The 19,534-nt window shown below is 43.5% G+C and overlaps 1 protein-coding gene across 1 annotated transcript; it reads right to left on the bottom strand.

Moving 5' to 3' along the window:
- Window positions 1-5,611: 5,611 nt before the first annotated feature.
- LOC117550466 lies at window positions 5,612-8,262 on the bottom strand. Its single transcript, XM_034222903.1, has 2 exons — window positions 7,252-8,262; window positions 5,612-7,070 (listed from the first exon to the last, which is right to left on the bottom strand). Exon 2 carries the CDS (start codon window positions 6,977-6,979, stop codon window positions 6,026-6,028), a length of 954 nt encoding a protein of 317 aa, XP_034078794.1. The 5' UTR covers window positions 6,980-7,070; window positions 7,252-8,262; the 3' UTR covers window positions 5,612-6,025.
- Window positions 8,263-19,534: the final 11,272 nt, after the last annotated feature.

The raw sequence follows: 19,534 nt of genomic DNA, 5'->3' as shown, positions 1-19,534 counted from the left end.
TGTGTCAGAACTTTCTCCAATTAAACAAAGATAAAACTGAGGTAATGGTTTTTGGAGCCAAGGCAGAACGTTTAAAAGTTAGCGCTGAGCTTCAGTCTGCAATGTTCAAAACAACAGATAAAGCCAGAAATCTAGGTGTAGTCATGGACTCTGACCTGAGTTTCAACAGTCACATTAAAACAGTTACTAAATCAGCCTACTATCACCTAAAGAATATATCTAGGATTAAAAGACTAATGTCACAGCAGGATTTGGAAAAACTTGTCCATGCTTTTATCTTCAGTAGACTCGACTACTGCAATGGTGTCTTCACAGGTCTCACTAACAAATCTATTAGGAAGCTGCAGCTGATTCAGAACGCTGCTGCTCGAGTCCTCACTAACACTAAGAAAGTGGATCACATCACTCCTGTTCTGAAGTCTTTACACTGGCTTCCTGTGTGTCAAAGAATAGATTTCAAAATACTGCTGCTGGTTTATAAAGCACTGAATGGTTTAGGCCCAAAATACATTACTGACCTTCTGCTAAATGATGAACCATCCAGATCTCTCAGGTCTTCAGGGACTGGTCAGCTTTCTGTTCCCAGAGTCAGAACTAAACATGGTAAAGCAGCGTTCAGTTATTATGCTCCAAATATCTGGAACAAACTCCCAGAAACCTGCAGGTCCGCTGCAACTCTGACTACTTTTAAATCCAGGCTGAAGACTTTTCTTTTTGTCGCTGCTTTTAATTGAACTATTCATATCTTAGACTGCACTGTAACTTTTATCCATGTATTTTTTCTTTTAATGTTTATTTTATTAGCTTTTCTTTTTAATGATGCCATTTTCTTAATGTCTTTCATTTTTTGTAAAGCACTTTGAATTGCCTTGTGTTGAAAAGTGCTATATAAATAAACTTGCCTTGCCTTTATTGGAGTCTTTATTTCCTATATATGCTTTTTAGGCACACACTTTATGCCAGATTAACGCAGTACACAACATGGTTCATAGAAAATATTAATCCCATTTTATATTTTGATAAGTGTTTATTTTTTATTCAAAGTTCTATTACATTAAAACAAATCCTCTACATTAATTACAGATGAAAGATGTTTGCAAAAGTGTTCTCTGTCTCTAATAAGGAAAACCTAACCTACAGTAAATCATCACTGGTCAGCCAATTGCTTCTAGAAGTCACATTATTGTTTAACAGATGGAAGTTGGTTGTAATATAAATACACCGGTTCAGTGAGGTCTGATCAAGGCTGGACCTGCACCATGGAGACAAATGGACCCCCCCAACAACAGGAAACCTGACTCCAGAGCACAGGATGGAAACCAGAACATTCTCCAGTCTAAATCTAACGGTTCATTTAGCAGTTCATTCAGTTACAGTTGGAAGAATGAGCACAGCATCTTTACTGTAATTGAGATATCTGTCTCTTAAAATGTCTAAAGAAAAAGAACATTTGGAAGAGTCATGAGCAGCTTACACACCAAAGGTCCAAGTCCATATTATTGGAAGCAGACATAAAAACCTTGGCATATAACTGAAACTATCTGCAAGGCAAACAGCATGAAGGTGAAACGGGACAATATTTTGAAATGTGGTTAAACTGACTCCAAAAACAACACAAACAATCAGGTCTAGAAAACACACTCAACACAAGCATGGACTGATTTACAGGAGGTCTGTGTGCAGCTGCAGGGTTAGTGTTACATGTGGAGCAGACTGCTGAGTCATCGTCATGGTGGTGAGGGGGGGGGGGGCTCTCCGGAGAGTAACCACTGGCAACATGATGGAGCGTCTGTTATTGTCCAGTGTGGATCCTCCTCTGAGGACTCAGAGGGGGGTAAGGCTCTTCCTGGTGATGATGTCAAAGGTCAAGATTTATTCTAGCTCTACCAGCAGGTCCCCCTCTCCCACTGTCTCCCCCACCTTACAGTGCACACTCTTCACCTGGAGGAGAACACACACACACAGGATGAGTATTCGCCTTATCCACTTTGTAAATTATTGCCTTCTTTAGAGTTATTAGTGATTCAAGATAGAATAGCTAAAACTTTGACTTGATGATTTTGTTCAAAACATTAGACCTGTCCTCTAATCTCTACTAGAATAAGATACGTGTGCATGTTTGGGTGTTTTAACGCTCCTGTAATGTACCTAATCTTGTTATCCTTTTCATTACAGAGCTGGGAAAATGGTGTATTGATTAGATTCTGATCCGTGCAAGTCCAATTTTAACTGACTTTAGTTCTAATGTTAATGTTAATTTGATTTCAACCCATAGTTAATTATTTAGATTAACTCAACATTTCACATGATGATGGATTAGTGTTTTTCCCACTAATTTGTTTTACAATTAGGCCAATGGTAAAGAGAGACATTGATGATCTTGTGTCCTTTTTGTTAGTACGTGGTTCCATTTTGTCTATGGCCTTGGACGGCTTCACTAAGAGTCACCCAGTTCTGCCCTGCTAAAGTCCGGCTGTGTGCAGTCACAGAGATGCTATGGCTGCTCTACATAACATTAATGGTCTGGGGCCTCATTTATTACGCCGTGCGTAGGATTCACGTGGGAAGGTTGCTTACGTAGTAGAAATCCAAAAAATAGGTACAGATATTTTCCGATATTTTCTGATTCACCAAACATTGCGTACCGGCGAGGAAAGTGCGTACAGCACTTCCTACGCCGGTTTCCCTTTATAAATCACAATCGACTCGAAATGCGGTGCAGCTTTTGCGGGCTTCACGTAACGCCCATATTTGCCTATAAATAGTCAAAGAAACGCCCATTCATTCATTTTGACTGACTGCATGAAGAAGATCGCAGGAAATGACGACAGAACAGCTAAAAAATACATCTCACACCGTGTCAGATTTTGGTTATTTTGGGGAGGTCGAGATAAATCATATTGTTTGGTGGATGCAGTTTGAACCAGAGTAGCAGCATGGAGGTCGGATCATCACCAACATAAATAAATAAGTGGTCTGAAAAAGGTTCATGACAAAATAAATACACATAGCCTTCCTCAGGCAGTGTGTTTGTACCGGGGACAGGAGACACCCCCTTGATGAGAAACTCTAAGAAATGATCGGGGAATCCCTCCGGAGTGGAGTCATGACGACTGGATCTGAATTATGTTTTTGTATTTGGTGGTTTGTGTCCCAGCTGTCGATCAGCTGTGCGCAGCGTCTCCACTGCAGCCTGTGCATCTCAACCCCCCCCCCCCCAGTTAAAGGAAATACAACTAATGTGTTGCGTTATATTAGCTGTACAATTTACCACATATGGTGTTCTTAGTTTCCATACCTCTTGTGTTTTACGACTAACTTATCAAGTCTTGGCAAGCGGCATACAGTAAGGATTAAACGTGTTAGTAGCCATAGAACCATACTCGTATCTACAACCTATAGAAATGCAAAACGGCGTCAGTTTAGACGTAATGATGTCCTCCTACTTATCGCGTCATTTATGAGAAAACATTTCATAACATTAACACAACATATTCGAGGTGGTTTTAAATAACATATCCGTATTTATTGATTTCTCCAAGTTATGTTTTTTGTGTGCACTGAGGAGTCTCAAACAGGCGTTTGTTAAATCATTTTAAGATTGGCTTTAATCAATTTGTGAAAAATGAATTCTTCATATATGATAAATGAGAGGTAACATTTTATTTATGGTATTATTTCTCTCCATTCTTCCTTCTGCCCCAACGGTGTCGCAGTTTCTCATCTCTCCCGTGTTTGTGCTTAGTGTGTACTAGGGATGCACGATAATTATCGGTCCGATATTAGGAATTATGACGTCACGATATTAGGAATTATGACGTCATCCCGATAAACCCGATACCAGTATTAATAGCCACTACATAATATACAATATATTTTTTGGGTAAAAAAAAAGGAAAAAATACTGCGGTGTGGGTGGATTGGGATGAGGGGCGCTTGTTTTTCACTCGGCTCCTCCCGTTTGCCAGTACTGTGGTTTTAGTGGTTTAGGAAGAGGGGAGTTTTTCACAAATCCAGCGCTCCCTAACTCATGCCTGGCTGTGACGTAAATGGTGTGCGGCCGTGAAGCCAGGACAGTAAACAAACATGTCGTCGGTGGTATGGGCGTTGGAGCTATGTGCAACTCAAGGCATATGCTCGAACCGGAGCTGCCTGGACGCTAGGGCTGTGCAATTAATCATATTTTAATCGTGATTACGATTATGGCTTGTGACGATTATGAAAACAGCATAATTGACAAAATACGATTATTTTGCTGGGTGTGCTTTCGCCCCTCCCTAAAAGCCCACTCGGCCACGTGGGAGTGACATGTGTTCAGCGCGAGCGAAGATGTCAGAACAAGAGCAGCAACTCGTTAAAAAGAATGGTCGCGGGGAGATTCCCAGTCGATCGCGAGATGTGTCTAAAAATAGAACAACAATATTCTGTTTTATCGTTAATGTCCTGTAACATAATCTTCCCGTGCCAGAATAATGCACTTGAACGCATCAAAGCTTTGTGATTGGCCGGCGTGGCTGGTGGGCAGTGGGCAGTGCAGTGACAGTCCGCACACACACAAGACCGCAATTATGGCAGAAGCAAAAAAGCCCAAAATATATAATTTTCACTCCGAGTGGGAGGATGATTATTTTTGTATCTATTCCAATTCAAAGTCCATCTGTCTCATCTGCAATGCGAGCGTGGCTTTATCGAAGAAGGGTAATTTAGGAGTGGCATTTCAAAACAGTGCACAAACGCTACGAGACGGAATTCCCTCCTGATTCTGCCCTACGCTCCCAAAAGGGGAGGGACCTGAAAGGACAGCTAAATGCAGCACAGCAGTCCATTTTCACCAGGCCCAACAACAAGAGCAAGGCTGCTACCATAGCATCTTATCGTGTCAGTCACGTTCTTGCGAAACACATGAAGTCTTTCAAAGATGGCGAAGTTGTGAAATAAGCTTTCCTGGAGGCTGCCGACGCACTTTTTGGGGACAGTAAAAATAACAGTAGCATTTCAACAGGTTTTTGATATAATAAAAACTCAAGTTAGATACCGTTATTAATCAGCTGTAAGTTTTAGTTTGTTTGAACTTATTCATTATAATTATTGTACAAAATGGTATAAGAATGCAAACATTAAGATCTGTTCTGTTTAAATTGATTATAGTCTATTATCAACTCAGGTTAAGAAACTAGTGTTGCTTGCATCCTATTTTAAAGGCATTTATTTGTATACTCTAATAAAATGCAACCAAAAAAGGGTTTGATTCTATTAATGTTGTCTTTTTTATTGCACGTTGGCAGCAGATTCCTGTAGCTTCAGATCTGAGTTGTCTTATTAGTAAGCCTAATTTATACTTTTGTAGCAACACTATTTTTATATAATGGCAAAGAAAGGGTTCAGAGTATTTTCTTTATTTCCTGTGTCATATGTGGCAGCACTGCCACACAAGTTCCTCTTCAGAGAGGGTCTTCAGTACAGGTGGCAATATTGTCACCTGCCTGCGCTCATCTCCAGGGCCGGCCCTGACCAATTTGCCGCCCTAGGCGAGATTTTAGATGGCGCGCCCCCCCCCCCCCAAAAAAAAATAATAATAATAAATCACACAAGCTGTATACGTTTTTTGGGATATTTTTTTATTTTAACACAAATACAACATTAAAACCTATAATTGCAGTCAGCAGCCTCGCCAACACACCAGTGCTTTCTAAAGGCCTATTCACACATGGCCCCTCCACTTGCTCCCTGCTGAGGTCAGACAGGGCAACAAGTTGCTCCTCTGCTGACAGGCACACAATCCACCTGTACTGATATACAGTCCGTGAGAGACTAATTGCCTCACCTTAAGAGCTGGATGTGTAAGAAGTACAACCCAGAAACATTTACTAATTTAAAACAAAAGCTGCTTTGCTGAACACTTAAACATACTACTTCTGGGTACCGAAATATTTGCTATCAATCACTTCAGTCTTGGTTAAAAGCAAGATTTAGCCAAAATCCAACCATTAAAATACTACAGGCCTCAATCTCACACCTCAACACCTTACCTTAGCCTGACTCTCCTTGCCTTTCTTGAAGCAAAATGATCTATGACATCATCATAAGACAGCTGTTTTGAGACCACATGGTTGATGCTTATGATGGATAGTCCACTGAGACGTTCTTGTCCCATAGAAGCTCTCAGGTAAGTTTTGACCAGTTTGAGCTTTGAGAAGCTTCTTTCAGCAGCAGCCACTGTAACAGGAAGAGTGGCAGAGATTCTCAGAGCAACCCACAAATTGGGGTACATTTCTGTCAGCTTCTTCTCATGAAGGAAGGTCAATAGTTCCATGTTTGTCATCTTCTTTGATGGCAAATGTGGAACATTTTGCATTTCTGCAGCAAGTTCCCTGCCATCAATGTCTGGTTGTCCATCATGGGTCAGAGCAGAGCTCAGGGTTTGACAGTGCTTTGGCAGTTCTTCGTTTGATGTGGTGGGAAAGTTGATGAGCACTCCAAACTTGTCATTTACCTCTTCAAGGTGCTGAAATATCTCATCAAGTGAAGAGAGGGCTGTATCCACAACCACATTAAAAAATGTGATTTCCATTTTTTTAAGTGCATCATCAATAGGCTCATCTGGAGACTCATAACCAAACTGCCGTTTTGTGGATCTCAACCGCTTTTGCTTGAGAACAGACTCCACGTTCATCTCCTCACACATCTCCTTTGCAGTTGTCTGTGCATCAGAAAATCCAGTCCTTCTGTAGCAGGTGAGGGAATCTCCTGTTTTCTTCAGCAGGTCGACAGCCACATCTAACTGCATGGAGGGTGACTGCATCAGTTTGCTCACATGCTGGATCTTGTAGAGGATGTCATACCATATGGTTGTGCAAATGATAAAACGGTAAGATCCAATCTCCTCAGCCAAAGACTGGGCTTCAACTCTCACCACAGGGTCTGCAGTTGTTTCCCTCACCTCCAGAAGAGCCTCTCTGATTTGCCCAGCCTGGTACATTACTGCCTCAACGCTTTTTATCCTGCTTTCCCATCTGGTCTCTGACCACGATTTCAGGGTTGTTTTGACATGTTTCAGCAGGATGTCCCATCTATGCGTGGAGGCAGAGAAGAGTTTGTACAACTTTGTTAAATAGCCAAAGTAGCCTATAGCATCTGGTGAGCTCTTTGCAGCATCAGCTACCACCAGATTTAAGGTGTGAGCACCACAAGGGACAAAAAAAGCTCTTGGGTTCTGCTGAAGCAACCTAGCCTGAACACCTTTATTCTTACCCTTCATGTTGGCACCGTTGTCATACGACTATCCTCTGCAGTCCTCAAAGGGGATGTTAAGTTCCTCCAGCCTTTTGAGAATGAGCAATGTCAAACTTTCCCCTGTTGACTGCTCTGCCACAAGAAAGCCCAGGAAATGTTCTTTAACCTGTGGTTTGTCTACTAGTGATACTATCCTGACAATAACAGAGAGTTGTTCTTTATGACTCAGATCAGGAGTGCAATCCAAAATGATGGAGAAATACTTACACGTTTTTATCTCTTCCACAATTGTGTCCAGTATTTTAGAGCTGATTGAGTCAATCAGTTCATTTTGAATTATTTTGCCCATATAATGTGTGTGACTGCCAGCTCCACTTGCCACTCTACCAACATGCTGCTTTATGACTGGATCGAATTTGGCCATAAGCTCCACTTCTTTTAAAAAGTTGCCATTGTCTGGTTGGTTTAATGTGTCTGTGGACCCCCTCAGAGCCAGGTTTCTCTCTGCTAAGGACTGAATTATTGCCACGAATCGGGTGAGAACGTCGCGCAACCTATTTCTCTCAGCCTGAGCAAGGGCCATCTCTTGCATATCTATTGTAAGCCCCCTGGCAAGACGGACGTCTAACTCCTTCCATGTTGCCATGTTTGTGTTGTGCTCCTTGCTTTCTTCATGTACCTTGAGCAAGTGACTTGCATTTTTCGAGTCCTTTAGTCCTTCCCTATTGAGTATGTAATTTCTCTGTGAAAACATTTTGCAGCAGAAGCAGTGCAAGCTATCATTCTTTTTTGAATACATCAACCAGCTTCCTTTGATTTGTTCTCCGTTGATTAAGACTCTGTTAAAATAGTCTTGCTGACACCTTCTCCCGTCTTTTTGTTTGGGAAAGATAAAACTAGGTTTCATTTGATATGGTCCACTCTGAACAAACTCTGTCCTGTCATTATCAGTAAGAACAGATGGCCAGTCGGCAGGGTCTATTGGTGAAGCCTTTATCCCTGATGCTGTATAACTTGGCTCTGCTGAGGTGGAGGGGACAGGAGTGCTTGATGCTGTATCACTGGGCTCTGCTAAGGTGGAGGAGACAGGAGCGCTTGATGCTGTATCACTGGACTCTGCTGAGGTGGAGGGGACAGGAGCGCTTGATGCTGTATCACTGCTGAGGTGGAGGGGACAGGAGCGCTTGATGCTGTATCACTGGGCTCTGCTGAGGTGGAGGGGACAGGAGCGCTTGATGCTGTATCACTGGGCTCTGCTGAGGTGGAGGGGACAGGAGCGCTTGATGCTGTATCACTGGGCTCTGCTGAGGTGGAAGGGACAGGAGCGCTTGATGCTGTATCACTGGGCTCTGCTGAGGTGGAGGGGACAGGAGCGCTTGATGCTGCAGGGCTGGGCTCTGCTGAGGTGGTATGAGGCCCAAAAAATTTCAATAGTGCATCTGGAGAGAGAAGAGAAGTATATGTGACCATCAAGAGATGTATTATATTTGCTAGACCAAATTATATTATAGAAATCAGAAAACAGGAGCAGCTCACAAAATAATTAGAATATCATGTAATATATTGCCTCCATGTAGAATTGATGCATTTATCTCTGCAAAAGGAGCCCCGACCAAGTACTGAGTACATATTTGAATAAACTTTTCAGAAGATCGAAATATCTGTATTATAAATCCTTATCTAATATTATACTAGATACAGGATTATTGATTTTCATGATCTGTAAGCTGTAATAATCACAATTAAAACAAAAAAGGTTTGAAATATTTCACTTCATGCATAATGTATCTAGAATATATGATTAATTTGTTTTATTAAATTAAAGAAAAACAGTTCTATGATATAGTTATTCTTTTAGATGCACCTGCATATTCTGCGACTTACCAGATGGCAAAGAAGCAGCTACATACATTGTAATATAGCATATTAAAGATAAAGGCTAAGGTATGCAGTATTTACAGTAGTGACAAGCATTTTAACACTGATGTAAACGTTACACTATTGATTATTGAACATACTTTAGACAGCATAAACTGTAAGGCAATACAATTAAAGGCCTACAACTATAAATTATTGAGGGGATGTAAAAGGAATAGCATTTTGATGACTATCATTATTAGCCTATTACTACAAGCAGGGCAAACATTGGCTCACCTCAACACATATAGTAGATGAAATATAGCAGGTGATGTAACTCTTTCCAAATGTCCCTGAATTTAAGGTGGGAGTAACGGTAATAATTGACGTTAACTCTAAATGTAACTATTGACTAGCAAACAAACGACCTTGCTATCGTCTAAAAGTAAGCTAGCAAGTTTAAACTGTTCCATCAACGGTAACTACAATCAATTTTTTGACTTTGTTTAATCATCATCACATTAACGTTACTGTACCTTTGTCTTTCTCCCGTTTGTCCTCCTCCTCTTTTCTTTTCTTTCTTCCCTGGGCACCAGATAACTTTGTTCTTTTCGACATGCTAATTACCGTCTTTGTTTTCTTCTCCCGAGTCAAAGCAGGTCAAAGGCGGCGGGTCAAGTGTCAGTCAGTGACACTTGACCCGCCCCCCTCGCTCCCTGAGGACATAAACAGCCTGCGGGGCTGGGGCAGTTCAACTTACCTGAATTAGGGGGGGGGGGGGGGGGGGGGGGGGGGGGGGGGGCGCCATAGTGTATGGGCTCTGTACGCAATATAGACGTAGTGCTGTTAAGATAAGATAATAAGATGTACTTTGTTGATCCAAAATCGGGAAATTGTTTTATTTAAAAAATTCAAAAAATCACAATTACATTTTTTTTTTTTAATAAAATATATATTTCCCCCAATTTTCGGCGCCCCCCTGGCTTGATGCGCCCTTAGCATTCGCCTATACTGCCTATGCCAAGGGCCGGCCCTGCTCATCTCTGAAACCAGACCATGTAAACAGGCTGGTGTTTATTGCAACAAATCTTTAAGAGATGACATGAGCAGCCCTACCAGCATTTGCCATGGTGGCCACATTTTTTTTATTTGGTCTTAAATTGTAGTTCAACATTTATTTCCTGTTACTTCTGGACCATGACGGTTGGCCAGCCTTCAACGTTTAACTGAGTGGAATATGTTGAATATGTTTTACCAAAATGTTGGCGATATGTTAAGGAGTTTTCAGTAGGTGCAACATATTTGATTTAATTTATTTTGGTCTAATTTATTTTTATTTATCATATTAATATATGTTTAGTATGGTTTTGGAAGTGCACTCCAACATATTTGTTGATCTTGTTTATTGGTAAAATATTATTTGTTTTAAAGTTCAATAAATGGTCAATGAATAATCGTCAAAATAATCGTGATATCAATTATTGACCCAAATAATCGTGATTATGATTTTTGCCATAATCGCACAGCCTTACTGGACGCTGCAATCATGTTGCGCACTATCCGTGCTGAGTGTGCTGACTTTTCGTACAACGTCCCACTGTCTGGCTTCCTGCATAAAGTCAAGTGCTCGGCGCAGTTGTGGCGAAATGTCGCTCCTCTGTTTTCATTTAAACAGCTCCGTATATCCGTTAGCGCAGCTAGCTAGCACCAGATGCTAACAACAACAATGCACGTAAGGTCTCTCTCTCGCTCGCTCGGGCCACACATACACACACCCTCCCGGTCCTCCAGATGGCCAGTCGGTGCCTGCCGGTGAGCGTGGAAGTGTGGTCTGCCACAAGCGGGCGACAGGAGCGGGGCTGTCAGCATCAGCTTGTAGATGGTATTTTCAACTCGATGCGCTCTGAAACTACGGGGCGGCCGAGGGAAAAAAATACACATGCGTTAATCGCGTAATAATTAGTGGCGTAAAATATTTGTTATTATCGGTAGAAGCAGGAAGCAGGAAGTTATCGGTATCGGTTTAAAAAAACCATGGGTTAGAGTTTGCGTGGAGGACCGCACATTTTCCCGTCAAGTTAATATTTTATAAATCGCAAACATTGCGTAGAAACTGGTGTATGCCATTTTTTGAGCGTATATCCCTTTATAAATGAGGCCCCTGGTCCGAGAATGGACACCATTTCCTGCTCCCAGAGAGAATGACGCTCCTCAAACTGAACATTACAGCCGTTGATACTGTCTCACGTGGGTCTGCTCCCCCCCACCGAGCCATGAACTGAAAGCTTGACATCTGCTTTGAACACCTGGAAGCCTCCCTGTCACACCAGCACCAACCCTTGGGTCAGTCAGATGGGACTAACAGCTTCACTTAGGGCATTTGGGTCAGAAATATGACTCTCGTTACCACAGAGTGGGTTTTTTGTTTTGTTTAAGGCTATTCATACTGCTATGCAGAGGATGCCTGTAAGTTGGCAAGCTGTTAAAAGCCCCTACTATTTTTAGTATAGGCCTAATGTCAGGGGCCTCTTACTGTCTAATTCTGCATGTATTCACATTATATGGACAGTTTTTCCTCCTGGTAAGACTAGAGGCTGCACGAAACTCAGGCTACAATACAACCATTCTGTTCTGCTCTGACGATTCAATTTATAGATTCTACATCAAAACAGTTCGTTTTTATTGTTTCCAATGATAACGTCACCTTAAGTGGAGGAATGCAACCCTGTTTTCAAATGTACGGTTTTGAATTTGTTTGACATTTCTCAGTAATGACACCCTCAGACGCCCACTATCATTCATGCTATGCCTTCAGTGGTAACTCAGATGTTAAGGGGGTTGAAGCTTTTCCTCCTGCATCGGCTATGATTTGTTTTTTCAACAAAGGTATGCATTTCTTGCATAATGTATGTTTCTCACAATTGTTTTTTGTAAGCTGCGCACAGGTGATACTGAGTCTTCTCGAGTAATGGATTATGATCGATACCATACTTACATGGACTCGTATGTTTTATTTCATATCTAACATAAGTGAGAGAAGAGATGGGAAAGTGAGAAGAGAAAGAGATGGGGAAGTGAGAGAAGAAAGAGATGGGGAAGTGAGAAGAGAAGGAGATGGGGAAGTGAGAGAAGAAAGAGATGGGGAAGTGAGGAAATAGGGAGATGAGGATGAGAGAGAGATGAGGAAGAGAGAGGGATGAGGAAGAGAGAATAGAGAGAGATGTGGAAGAGAGAATAGAGAGAAGAGGGAAGAGAGGGATAGGAAAGAGAGAAGAGATATTTGCGAGTTGCATACTGATACTGAGTCTTCTCGATTAATAGCTTATAGCTAGACAATACTATGTTTAAATAGACTCCTACGTTGTTATTACATATGTGACATATAAGAAAAGGGAGGGGAGAGTCAATTATATTGAGTAATTGATTTCATATTGGAACATTTATTTCTCAAACCTATGTTTTATGGAAGAGAAAATGTATTTTTGATAAACTAATCTTTTATCAAACGGTAAATGGTGAATTAATATAACATTTAGAATAATTGAGAAGGGGTTATATCCACAGGGACTAGCTCACCTTTAACTTAAAATAACATTTCTCTGCTTTGGACTGATGAGTCGGCGGCCAAGGAAAAAAAATACACATGCGTTAATCGAGTTAAAATAATTAGTGGCGTAAAAACATTTTTATTATCGGTATCGGTCTTGAGAAGCAGGAAGTTATCGGTATCGGTATCGGTTTCAAAAAACCAATATCGTGCATCCCTAGTTATCATGCCATAGTCTTTTGATTTAATATGTAATGAAGTAAACGTAAAGTAATCCTAAATTGAAGACACTGCAATTTTGCAGATTACAGATTGATCAAATCACAACTGTAAAGTGTATACCTTAGCTGGATCTCTTATGGTCCTGTGTTTTAAATGCTTTTGACTAGTGATTGCCTTGAAGTAAATCTTTAAACTGCAAGCTGGTTTTGATTTTATAGTTTGATAAGTGAGATCAACTAATGGTTAATTGTTAAAACGTATTATTTTGAAATAGATGTTTTTGCTATTATGCGTCTGTGTTTTATGTGTGTTCATTATTGTGCTTTTGACAACAGATGATCCAAACATTGATGAGATGATTTTCTATTGTGATTGTCTGTATCAATCATTGTGGTTGAATGTTTCAATCTTATTCTACTCTGATGTAATTGATGTTGTGTAAGACCACACTCAAATCTGAAGACGCCTATTGATTTAAGTATTGACCAAATTATTATTAGACTAATGTTTTCAGGTTATCAAAGATGATAAAAAGAGAGAAACTGTGAGGGAATAATTGTGTCTTTACTCCTAGATATTTAACCTTATTGCCTGTTGACGTTAATAACCAACCAATATTCTGTTATCTCCTTTAAGAAATGTGCTCCAGCACTTAAGTGTCAGTTTTATGGCCTGATAGGGGGGTTTACGACTGTGAGAATGCTGGCTTCTAAACACCACTGACAAGTGATTGAGTATTTCTAGTTGGGGGATATCTCCTGTAGCTCCACAGATGTTTACGCCTCCCCCAATATGCTGATTAACTCTCTGTAAACTAGTTAAAAGGTCTATCGAGAGAGAGGCTAGGCAGAATTGACATGACAACCCACCCGTGCAGTCAGAACCTTTTGCTGCTGTGACTTGTGATATGAATTCTCCGGCCGTGGACTTGTAATAAACTACCAGTGTTTGACATCAAAGCTCCAACTCTCCTCGTGTCTCTCTGAGTCCTGACCAGTGGCGTAGCCAGGAATTATTGTGTGGGTGGGCCTGGAGAAATGTAGGTGGGCCAGGGGGAGACATATTAAGCGTGGGGTCTGAGCTGAAACTTCATTAATGATTTTAATGATTTTTTAATGCACTAATAGAACATAAGCATAAATTAGCAGTGAAAACAAAAACATAGGCACGGCGGCCTCAGAATGTGAGTAAAACTGACATCCACATAGGGATGGGTATCGTTAAGGCTTTAACGGTATACTACTTTTATCGATAGCGCTTATGCTTATGCTCCAGGTTCAGTACCAACCACATCATAAAGTACACGGACGATACAACAGTGGTGGGACTCATCAGGGACAACAACGAACAGGCCTACAGGGAGGAGGTGAAATATCTGACAGACTGGTGTAACACCAACAACCTGATCCTGAATGTCGATAAAACAAAAGAGATCATTGTCGACTTCAGGAACAAAAAGCACTGTCACCCACCACTCCACATCAACGGCACAGCAGTGAAGACTACAGACAGCACCAAGTTCCTGGGGGTGCATATCACAAGCAGTCTAACCTGGTCCACTCACACTACATCACTATTTAAGAAGGCACAGCAGCGCCTACACTTCCTGCACAGCTCCCCCCTCCCATCCTCACCACGTTCTACAGAGGAACCATAGAGAGCGTGCTGACATCTCCATCTGGTCGAGAGACTGCAACGCCAAAGACTGGAAGTCTCTGCAGAGAGTGGTCAGGACAGCATAGAAGATCATCGGAGTTTCTCTCCCTCCCATCAGAGACACCGCTCAGAAACGCTGCCTGACAAAAGCCCAGAACATTTTTAAAGACCCCACTCATCCTCACCATGCTCTGTTCTCCCTCCTGCCCTGCAAGATGTTCCGCAGCATTAAGAGCAGAACAGCCAGATTCTGCAATAGCTTTTTCCCCCAAGCCATCAGACTGCTGAACAGCAAGTAGACCAGTAACATAAAGATTACATTACGCTGTGTAAAGAGCATTTGTTATATAGTATGTCTATTTTATTTATATGTATAGTAAGTCTTTATATTTTAAACGCACACTTTATCTTTAATTTTATCAGCACCATGTCACTATTAATTATTTATATGTACAATTTATCAAGTTTTTATATTGTCCTGTTCCTGTAAGCCAGTACAACGAAATTTTGTTTTAATAGTACACTCTGGTTGAAATGACAATAAAGTATGTCTATGTCTTATCGATCCGGTCGTTTAACATTACTCTTATCGGTTCTTTTGGAGAAAATAAGGTAAACTAACTAAACAAATTGTGAACAAAACTAACATTGCTTTTTATTTAAATTAAATAAATAATATTTCACATCAAAAGAAACAACAATGTTTTAACAAATCGTATTAAATAATCTGATAACAGAATTGTAAACAGAATAGCTGAAACTTTAACAAAATAAATAACTCCGTTACCTCTAATCATTAACCCATGTTTGTATTATTGAGTTAACTCCGTGTGTTGCTGCTAGCATACATAACACCTGACGTGGAAACGTTACTCGTGGATGGGGCTACAGAGCTGCTAGAAAGACAGTCGAACCCGGTGCATTCCTCCGTCTGGATGTGGAGCACTTTTGATAAATGTTTAGAGAAATTGCTCGTGTTACCGCCCTTACATGATAAACTGTTATTCCACTTTTGGTAACGAGTATTGTGTGTTGCTGCATGTAGCAGCTGCGTGTGTGTAAACTGCCCCGCCCCCTCGTACACAGACGGGGGAGAGAGATCTCTTAAACGGATTGGCGACACTCAAACTGCAATGTAATCTTTGTGTAGCAATAATACATACAACATATATCGGGGCACAGGTTGTTTATCCTTGACAGTCGCACAGTGGGCACACACTGAGTGTTTTCATATTCAGCAAATGTGTACACACTAAACTGCATACCTCAAGAAGAAATAATACTTTCATTCACTCACGGCAAAAGTTACTTTACTTACTATAAAAACTCACGGTAAAAAAATGCACTCCCTATTCCTATATCCAGAATAAGTTTGATTGGATCCAGGCTAGAAACATGTTTATTTCTGCTGTAAAGTTGGGCATTTTAACATGGGGGTCTATGGGAATTGCTCCTTTTTGCATCCATCCCCTGTCGGCCACTAGATGAACTGCAGTTTGTGGCACTTCCTTCTGAGCTTCCCGGCTCTGCGCTATGAAGCACTGATTGGCTGTGGGTGGGCCAGACGTGCATGTGGGTTGGGCCAGGCCCACCCGGGCCCACCCACAGCTACGCCGCTGGTCCTGACTCTCCATTGCTGCAGAAGTTTCCCTTACACCAGTGAAAGTGGTTGAGGTCCTCAGATATATTGACAAAGGCTCTATGGCTAATGCAAAAAGCAAAGGAGATAGTGGACATCCCTGACGGGTTCCTCTGGATAAAGTAATATAAGGAGATTGAACGCCATTAGTGGAAATACTAGCTTGTGGGGATGTATAAAGAAGGCGTATCCATGAAATAAATATATCACCCAGCCCAAATGTACTCAGTACAGTAAGTAAATAGTCCCACTCAACCCTATCGAATGCTTTTTCTGCATCAAGTGAGATCACTACTTCAGGGGTCGTAGCAGTGTTTTTGGAGTAGATCATATTTAAAAGGGTGCGGACATTGTAAAATAGTTGACGTCCCTTTATAAATCCTGTTTGTTCTTCAGAAACTATGGTTGGGAGAATATTTTCTAATCGACGTGCCAAAGCCTTAGCAAGTATTTTCGCATCCACATTTATTAAGGAAAGTGGCCTATAAGAAGAACCAGCACCTTACCGTGGTAGAGAGGTTTGTGTGCCCTGATGAACCTGGGGGCTGTGTTGTCTGGAACCTTGTGTTCCTGGTAGGGTTTCCCATGGCAAATTGGTCTCAGGCAAGGGGCCAGACTAAGATTGGTTCAAAAGACCTCATGAAAGACGATACAAGAAGTGAGGATACCCGGCCCGGAGGAAGCCCGGGGTCCCCTTCTGGAGCCAGGCCCAGAAGGAGGACTCGTCGGCGAGCGTCTGGTGGCCGGGCTTGCCACGGAGCCCGGCCGGGCCCAGCCCGAAAAGGCAACGTGGGCAACACCTCCGCTTCTCCGTCCCGCGGGCCCACCACCTACGGGAAACATCAATGGGGTCGGGTGCGCTGCCAGAAGGGTGGCAGTGAAAGCGGAGGGTCTCGACGGACCAGACCCGGGCGACAGAAGCTGGCTTTGGGGACGTGGAACGTCACCTCTCTGGGGGGGAAGGAGCCGGAGCTTGTGCGGGAGGTGGAGCGTTACCAGTTGGATCTGGTTGGGCTCGCCTCTACGCACAGCGTCGGCTCTGGAACCTTACTTCTGGATAGGGGTTGGACTCTATTCTTCTCCGGAGTTGCTCAAGGTGTGAGGCGCCGGGCGGGTGTGGGGATACTCACAAGTCCCCGGTTAGGGGCTTCGTTGTTGGAGTTTACCCCAGTGGACGAGAGGGTCGCCTCCCTACGCCTGCGGGTTATGGGGGGGAAAACTCTGACTGTTGTGTGTGCTTATGCACCCAACAGCAGTTCAGAGTATACGGCCTTCTTGGAGACCCTGGAAAGAGTCCTGTATGGGGCTCCTGAAGGGGACTCTTTAATCTTGCTGGGAGACTTCAACGCACATGTGGGCAATGATGGAGACACTTGGAGGGGCGTGATTGGGAGGAACGGCCCCCCTGATCTGAACCGGAGTGGTGGTTTGTTACTGGACTTCTGTGCTAGTCATGGATTGGCCATAACAAACACCATGTTCGAACATAAGGATGCTCATAAGTGTACGTGGTACCAGAGCACCCTAGGCAGAAGGTCCATGATCGATTTCGTTATCGTATCATCGGACCTGAGGCCGTATGTTTTGGACACTCGGGTAAAGAGAGGGGCGGAGTTGTCAACTGATCACCATCTGGTGGTGAGTTGGGTCGAGTGGCGAGGGAAGCCTCTGGATAGACCTGGTAAGCCCAAACGTGTAGTTCGGGTGAACTGGGAACGTCTGGAGGAGGCCCAAGTTCAGGAGGCCTTCAACTCACACCTCCGGCGGAGCTTTTCGGGCATTCCTGTGGAGGTTGGGGACATTGAACCAGAGTGGTCGGTGTTCAAAGCCTCTATTGCCGAAGCCGCGGCGGGGAGCTGTGGTCTCAAGGTCCTAGGTGCCTCAAGGGGCGGTAACCCTCGAACCTCCTGGTGGACACCGGTGGTCAGGGAAGCCGTCCGACTGAAGAAGGAGGCCTTCAGGGATTTGTTATCCCGGGGGACTCCCGAGGCAGTTGCAAGGTACCGACAGGCCCGAAGGGCAGCAGCCTCATCCGTGGCCGAGGCAAAGCAGCGGGTGTGGGAGAAGTTCGGAGAAGACATGGAGAAGGACTTTCGGGCGGCACCAAAGTTGTTCTGGAAAACTGTCCGACACCTCAGGAGGGGGAAGCAGGGAACCATCCAAGCTGTGTACAGTAAGGATGGGACGTTGTTGACCTCAACTGATGGAGTGTTAGGGCGTTGGAAGGAACACTTTGAGGAACTCCTGAACCCGACAACTCCGCCCTCTATGTTAGAGGCAGAGCTGGAGTATGACGGGGGATCAACACCAATCTCCCGGGGGGAGGTCACTGAGGTCGTCAAACAACTCCACAGTGGCAAAGCCCCGGGGGTGGATGAGATCCGCCCGGAAATGCTGAAGGCTCTGGGTGTTGAGGGACTGTCATGGTTGACACGTCTCATCAACGTTGCGTGGAAGTCGGAAACAGTACCGAAGGAGTGGCAGACCGGGGTGGTGGTTCCCCTATTTAAAAAGGGGGATCAGAGGGTGTGTGCCAATTACAGAGGCATCACACTACTCAGCCTCCCCGGGAAAGTTTACTCTAAGGTACTCGAAAGGAGGGTCAGGCCGATTGTCGAACCTCAGATTGAGGAGGAACAATGCGGATTCCGTCCTGGTCGTGGAACGACGGATCAGCTTTTTACTCTCGCAAGGATCCTGGAGGGGGCCTGGGAGTACGCTTATCCGGTCTACATGTGTTTTGTAGACTTGGAGAAGGCGTATGACCGAGTTCCCAGGGAGTTACTGTGGGAGGTGCTGCGGGAGTATGGGGTGAGGGGGTCTCTACTCAGGGCCATCCAATCTCTGTACTCCCAAAGCGAGAGCTGTGTCCGGGTCCTCGGCAGTAAGTCGGACCCATTTCCGGTGAGGGTTGGCCTCCGCCAGGGCTGCGCTTTGTCACCAATCCTGTTTGTAATATACATGGATCGGATTTCGAGGCGTAGTCATGGGGGAGGGGGTCTGCAGTTCGGTGGACTAAGGATTGCACCACTGCTTTTTGCAGATGATGTGGTTCTAATGGCTTCATCGGTCTGCGACCTTCAGCACTCACTGGATCGGTTCGCAACCGAGTGTGAAGCGGCTGGGATGAGGATCAGCACCTCCAAATCTGAGGCCATGGTTCTCAGCAGGAAACCGATGGACTGTCCACTCCAGGTAGGGAATGAGTCCTTACCCCAAGTGAAGGAGTTCAAGTATCTCGGGGTCTTGTTCTCGAGTGAGGGAACAATGGAGCGTGAGATGGGCCGGAGAATCGGAGCAGCGGGAGCGGTACTGCAGTCGCTTTACCGCACCGTTGTGACGAAAAGGGAGCTGAGCCAGAAGGCAAAGCTCTCAGTCTT

The sequence above is a fragment of the Gymnodraco acuticeps genome, unplaced genomic scaffold (assembly GCF_902827175.1).
Source record: "Gymnodraco acuticeps unplaced genomic scaffold, fGymAcu1.1, whole genome shotgun sequence".
In the NCBI taxonomy this organism is placed as follows: domain Eukaryota; kingdom Metazoa; phylum Chordata; class Actinopteri; order Perciformes; family Bathydraconidae; genus Gymnodraco; species Gymnodraco acuticeps.
The sequence above is the reverse complement of the archived record's forward strand: the minus strand, read 5'-3'. Positions and strand labels throughout refer to the sequence as shown.

Excerpts from the sequence above, each read along its gene's own strand:
- LOC117550466 (XM_034222903.1), bottom strand. The coding sequence starts at position 6,979 with ATGTACCAGGCTGGGCAAATCAGAGAGGCTCTTCTGGAGGTGAGGGAA.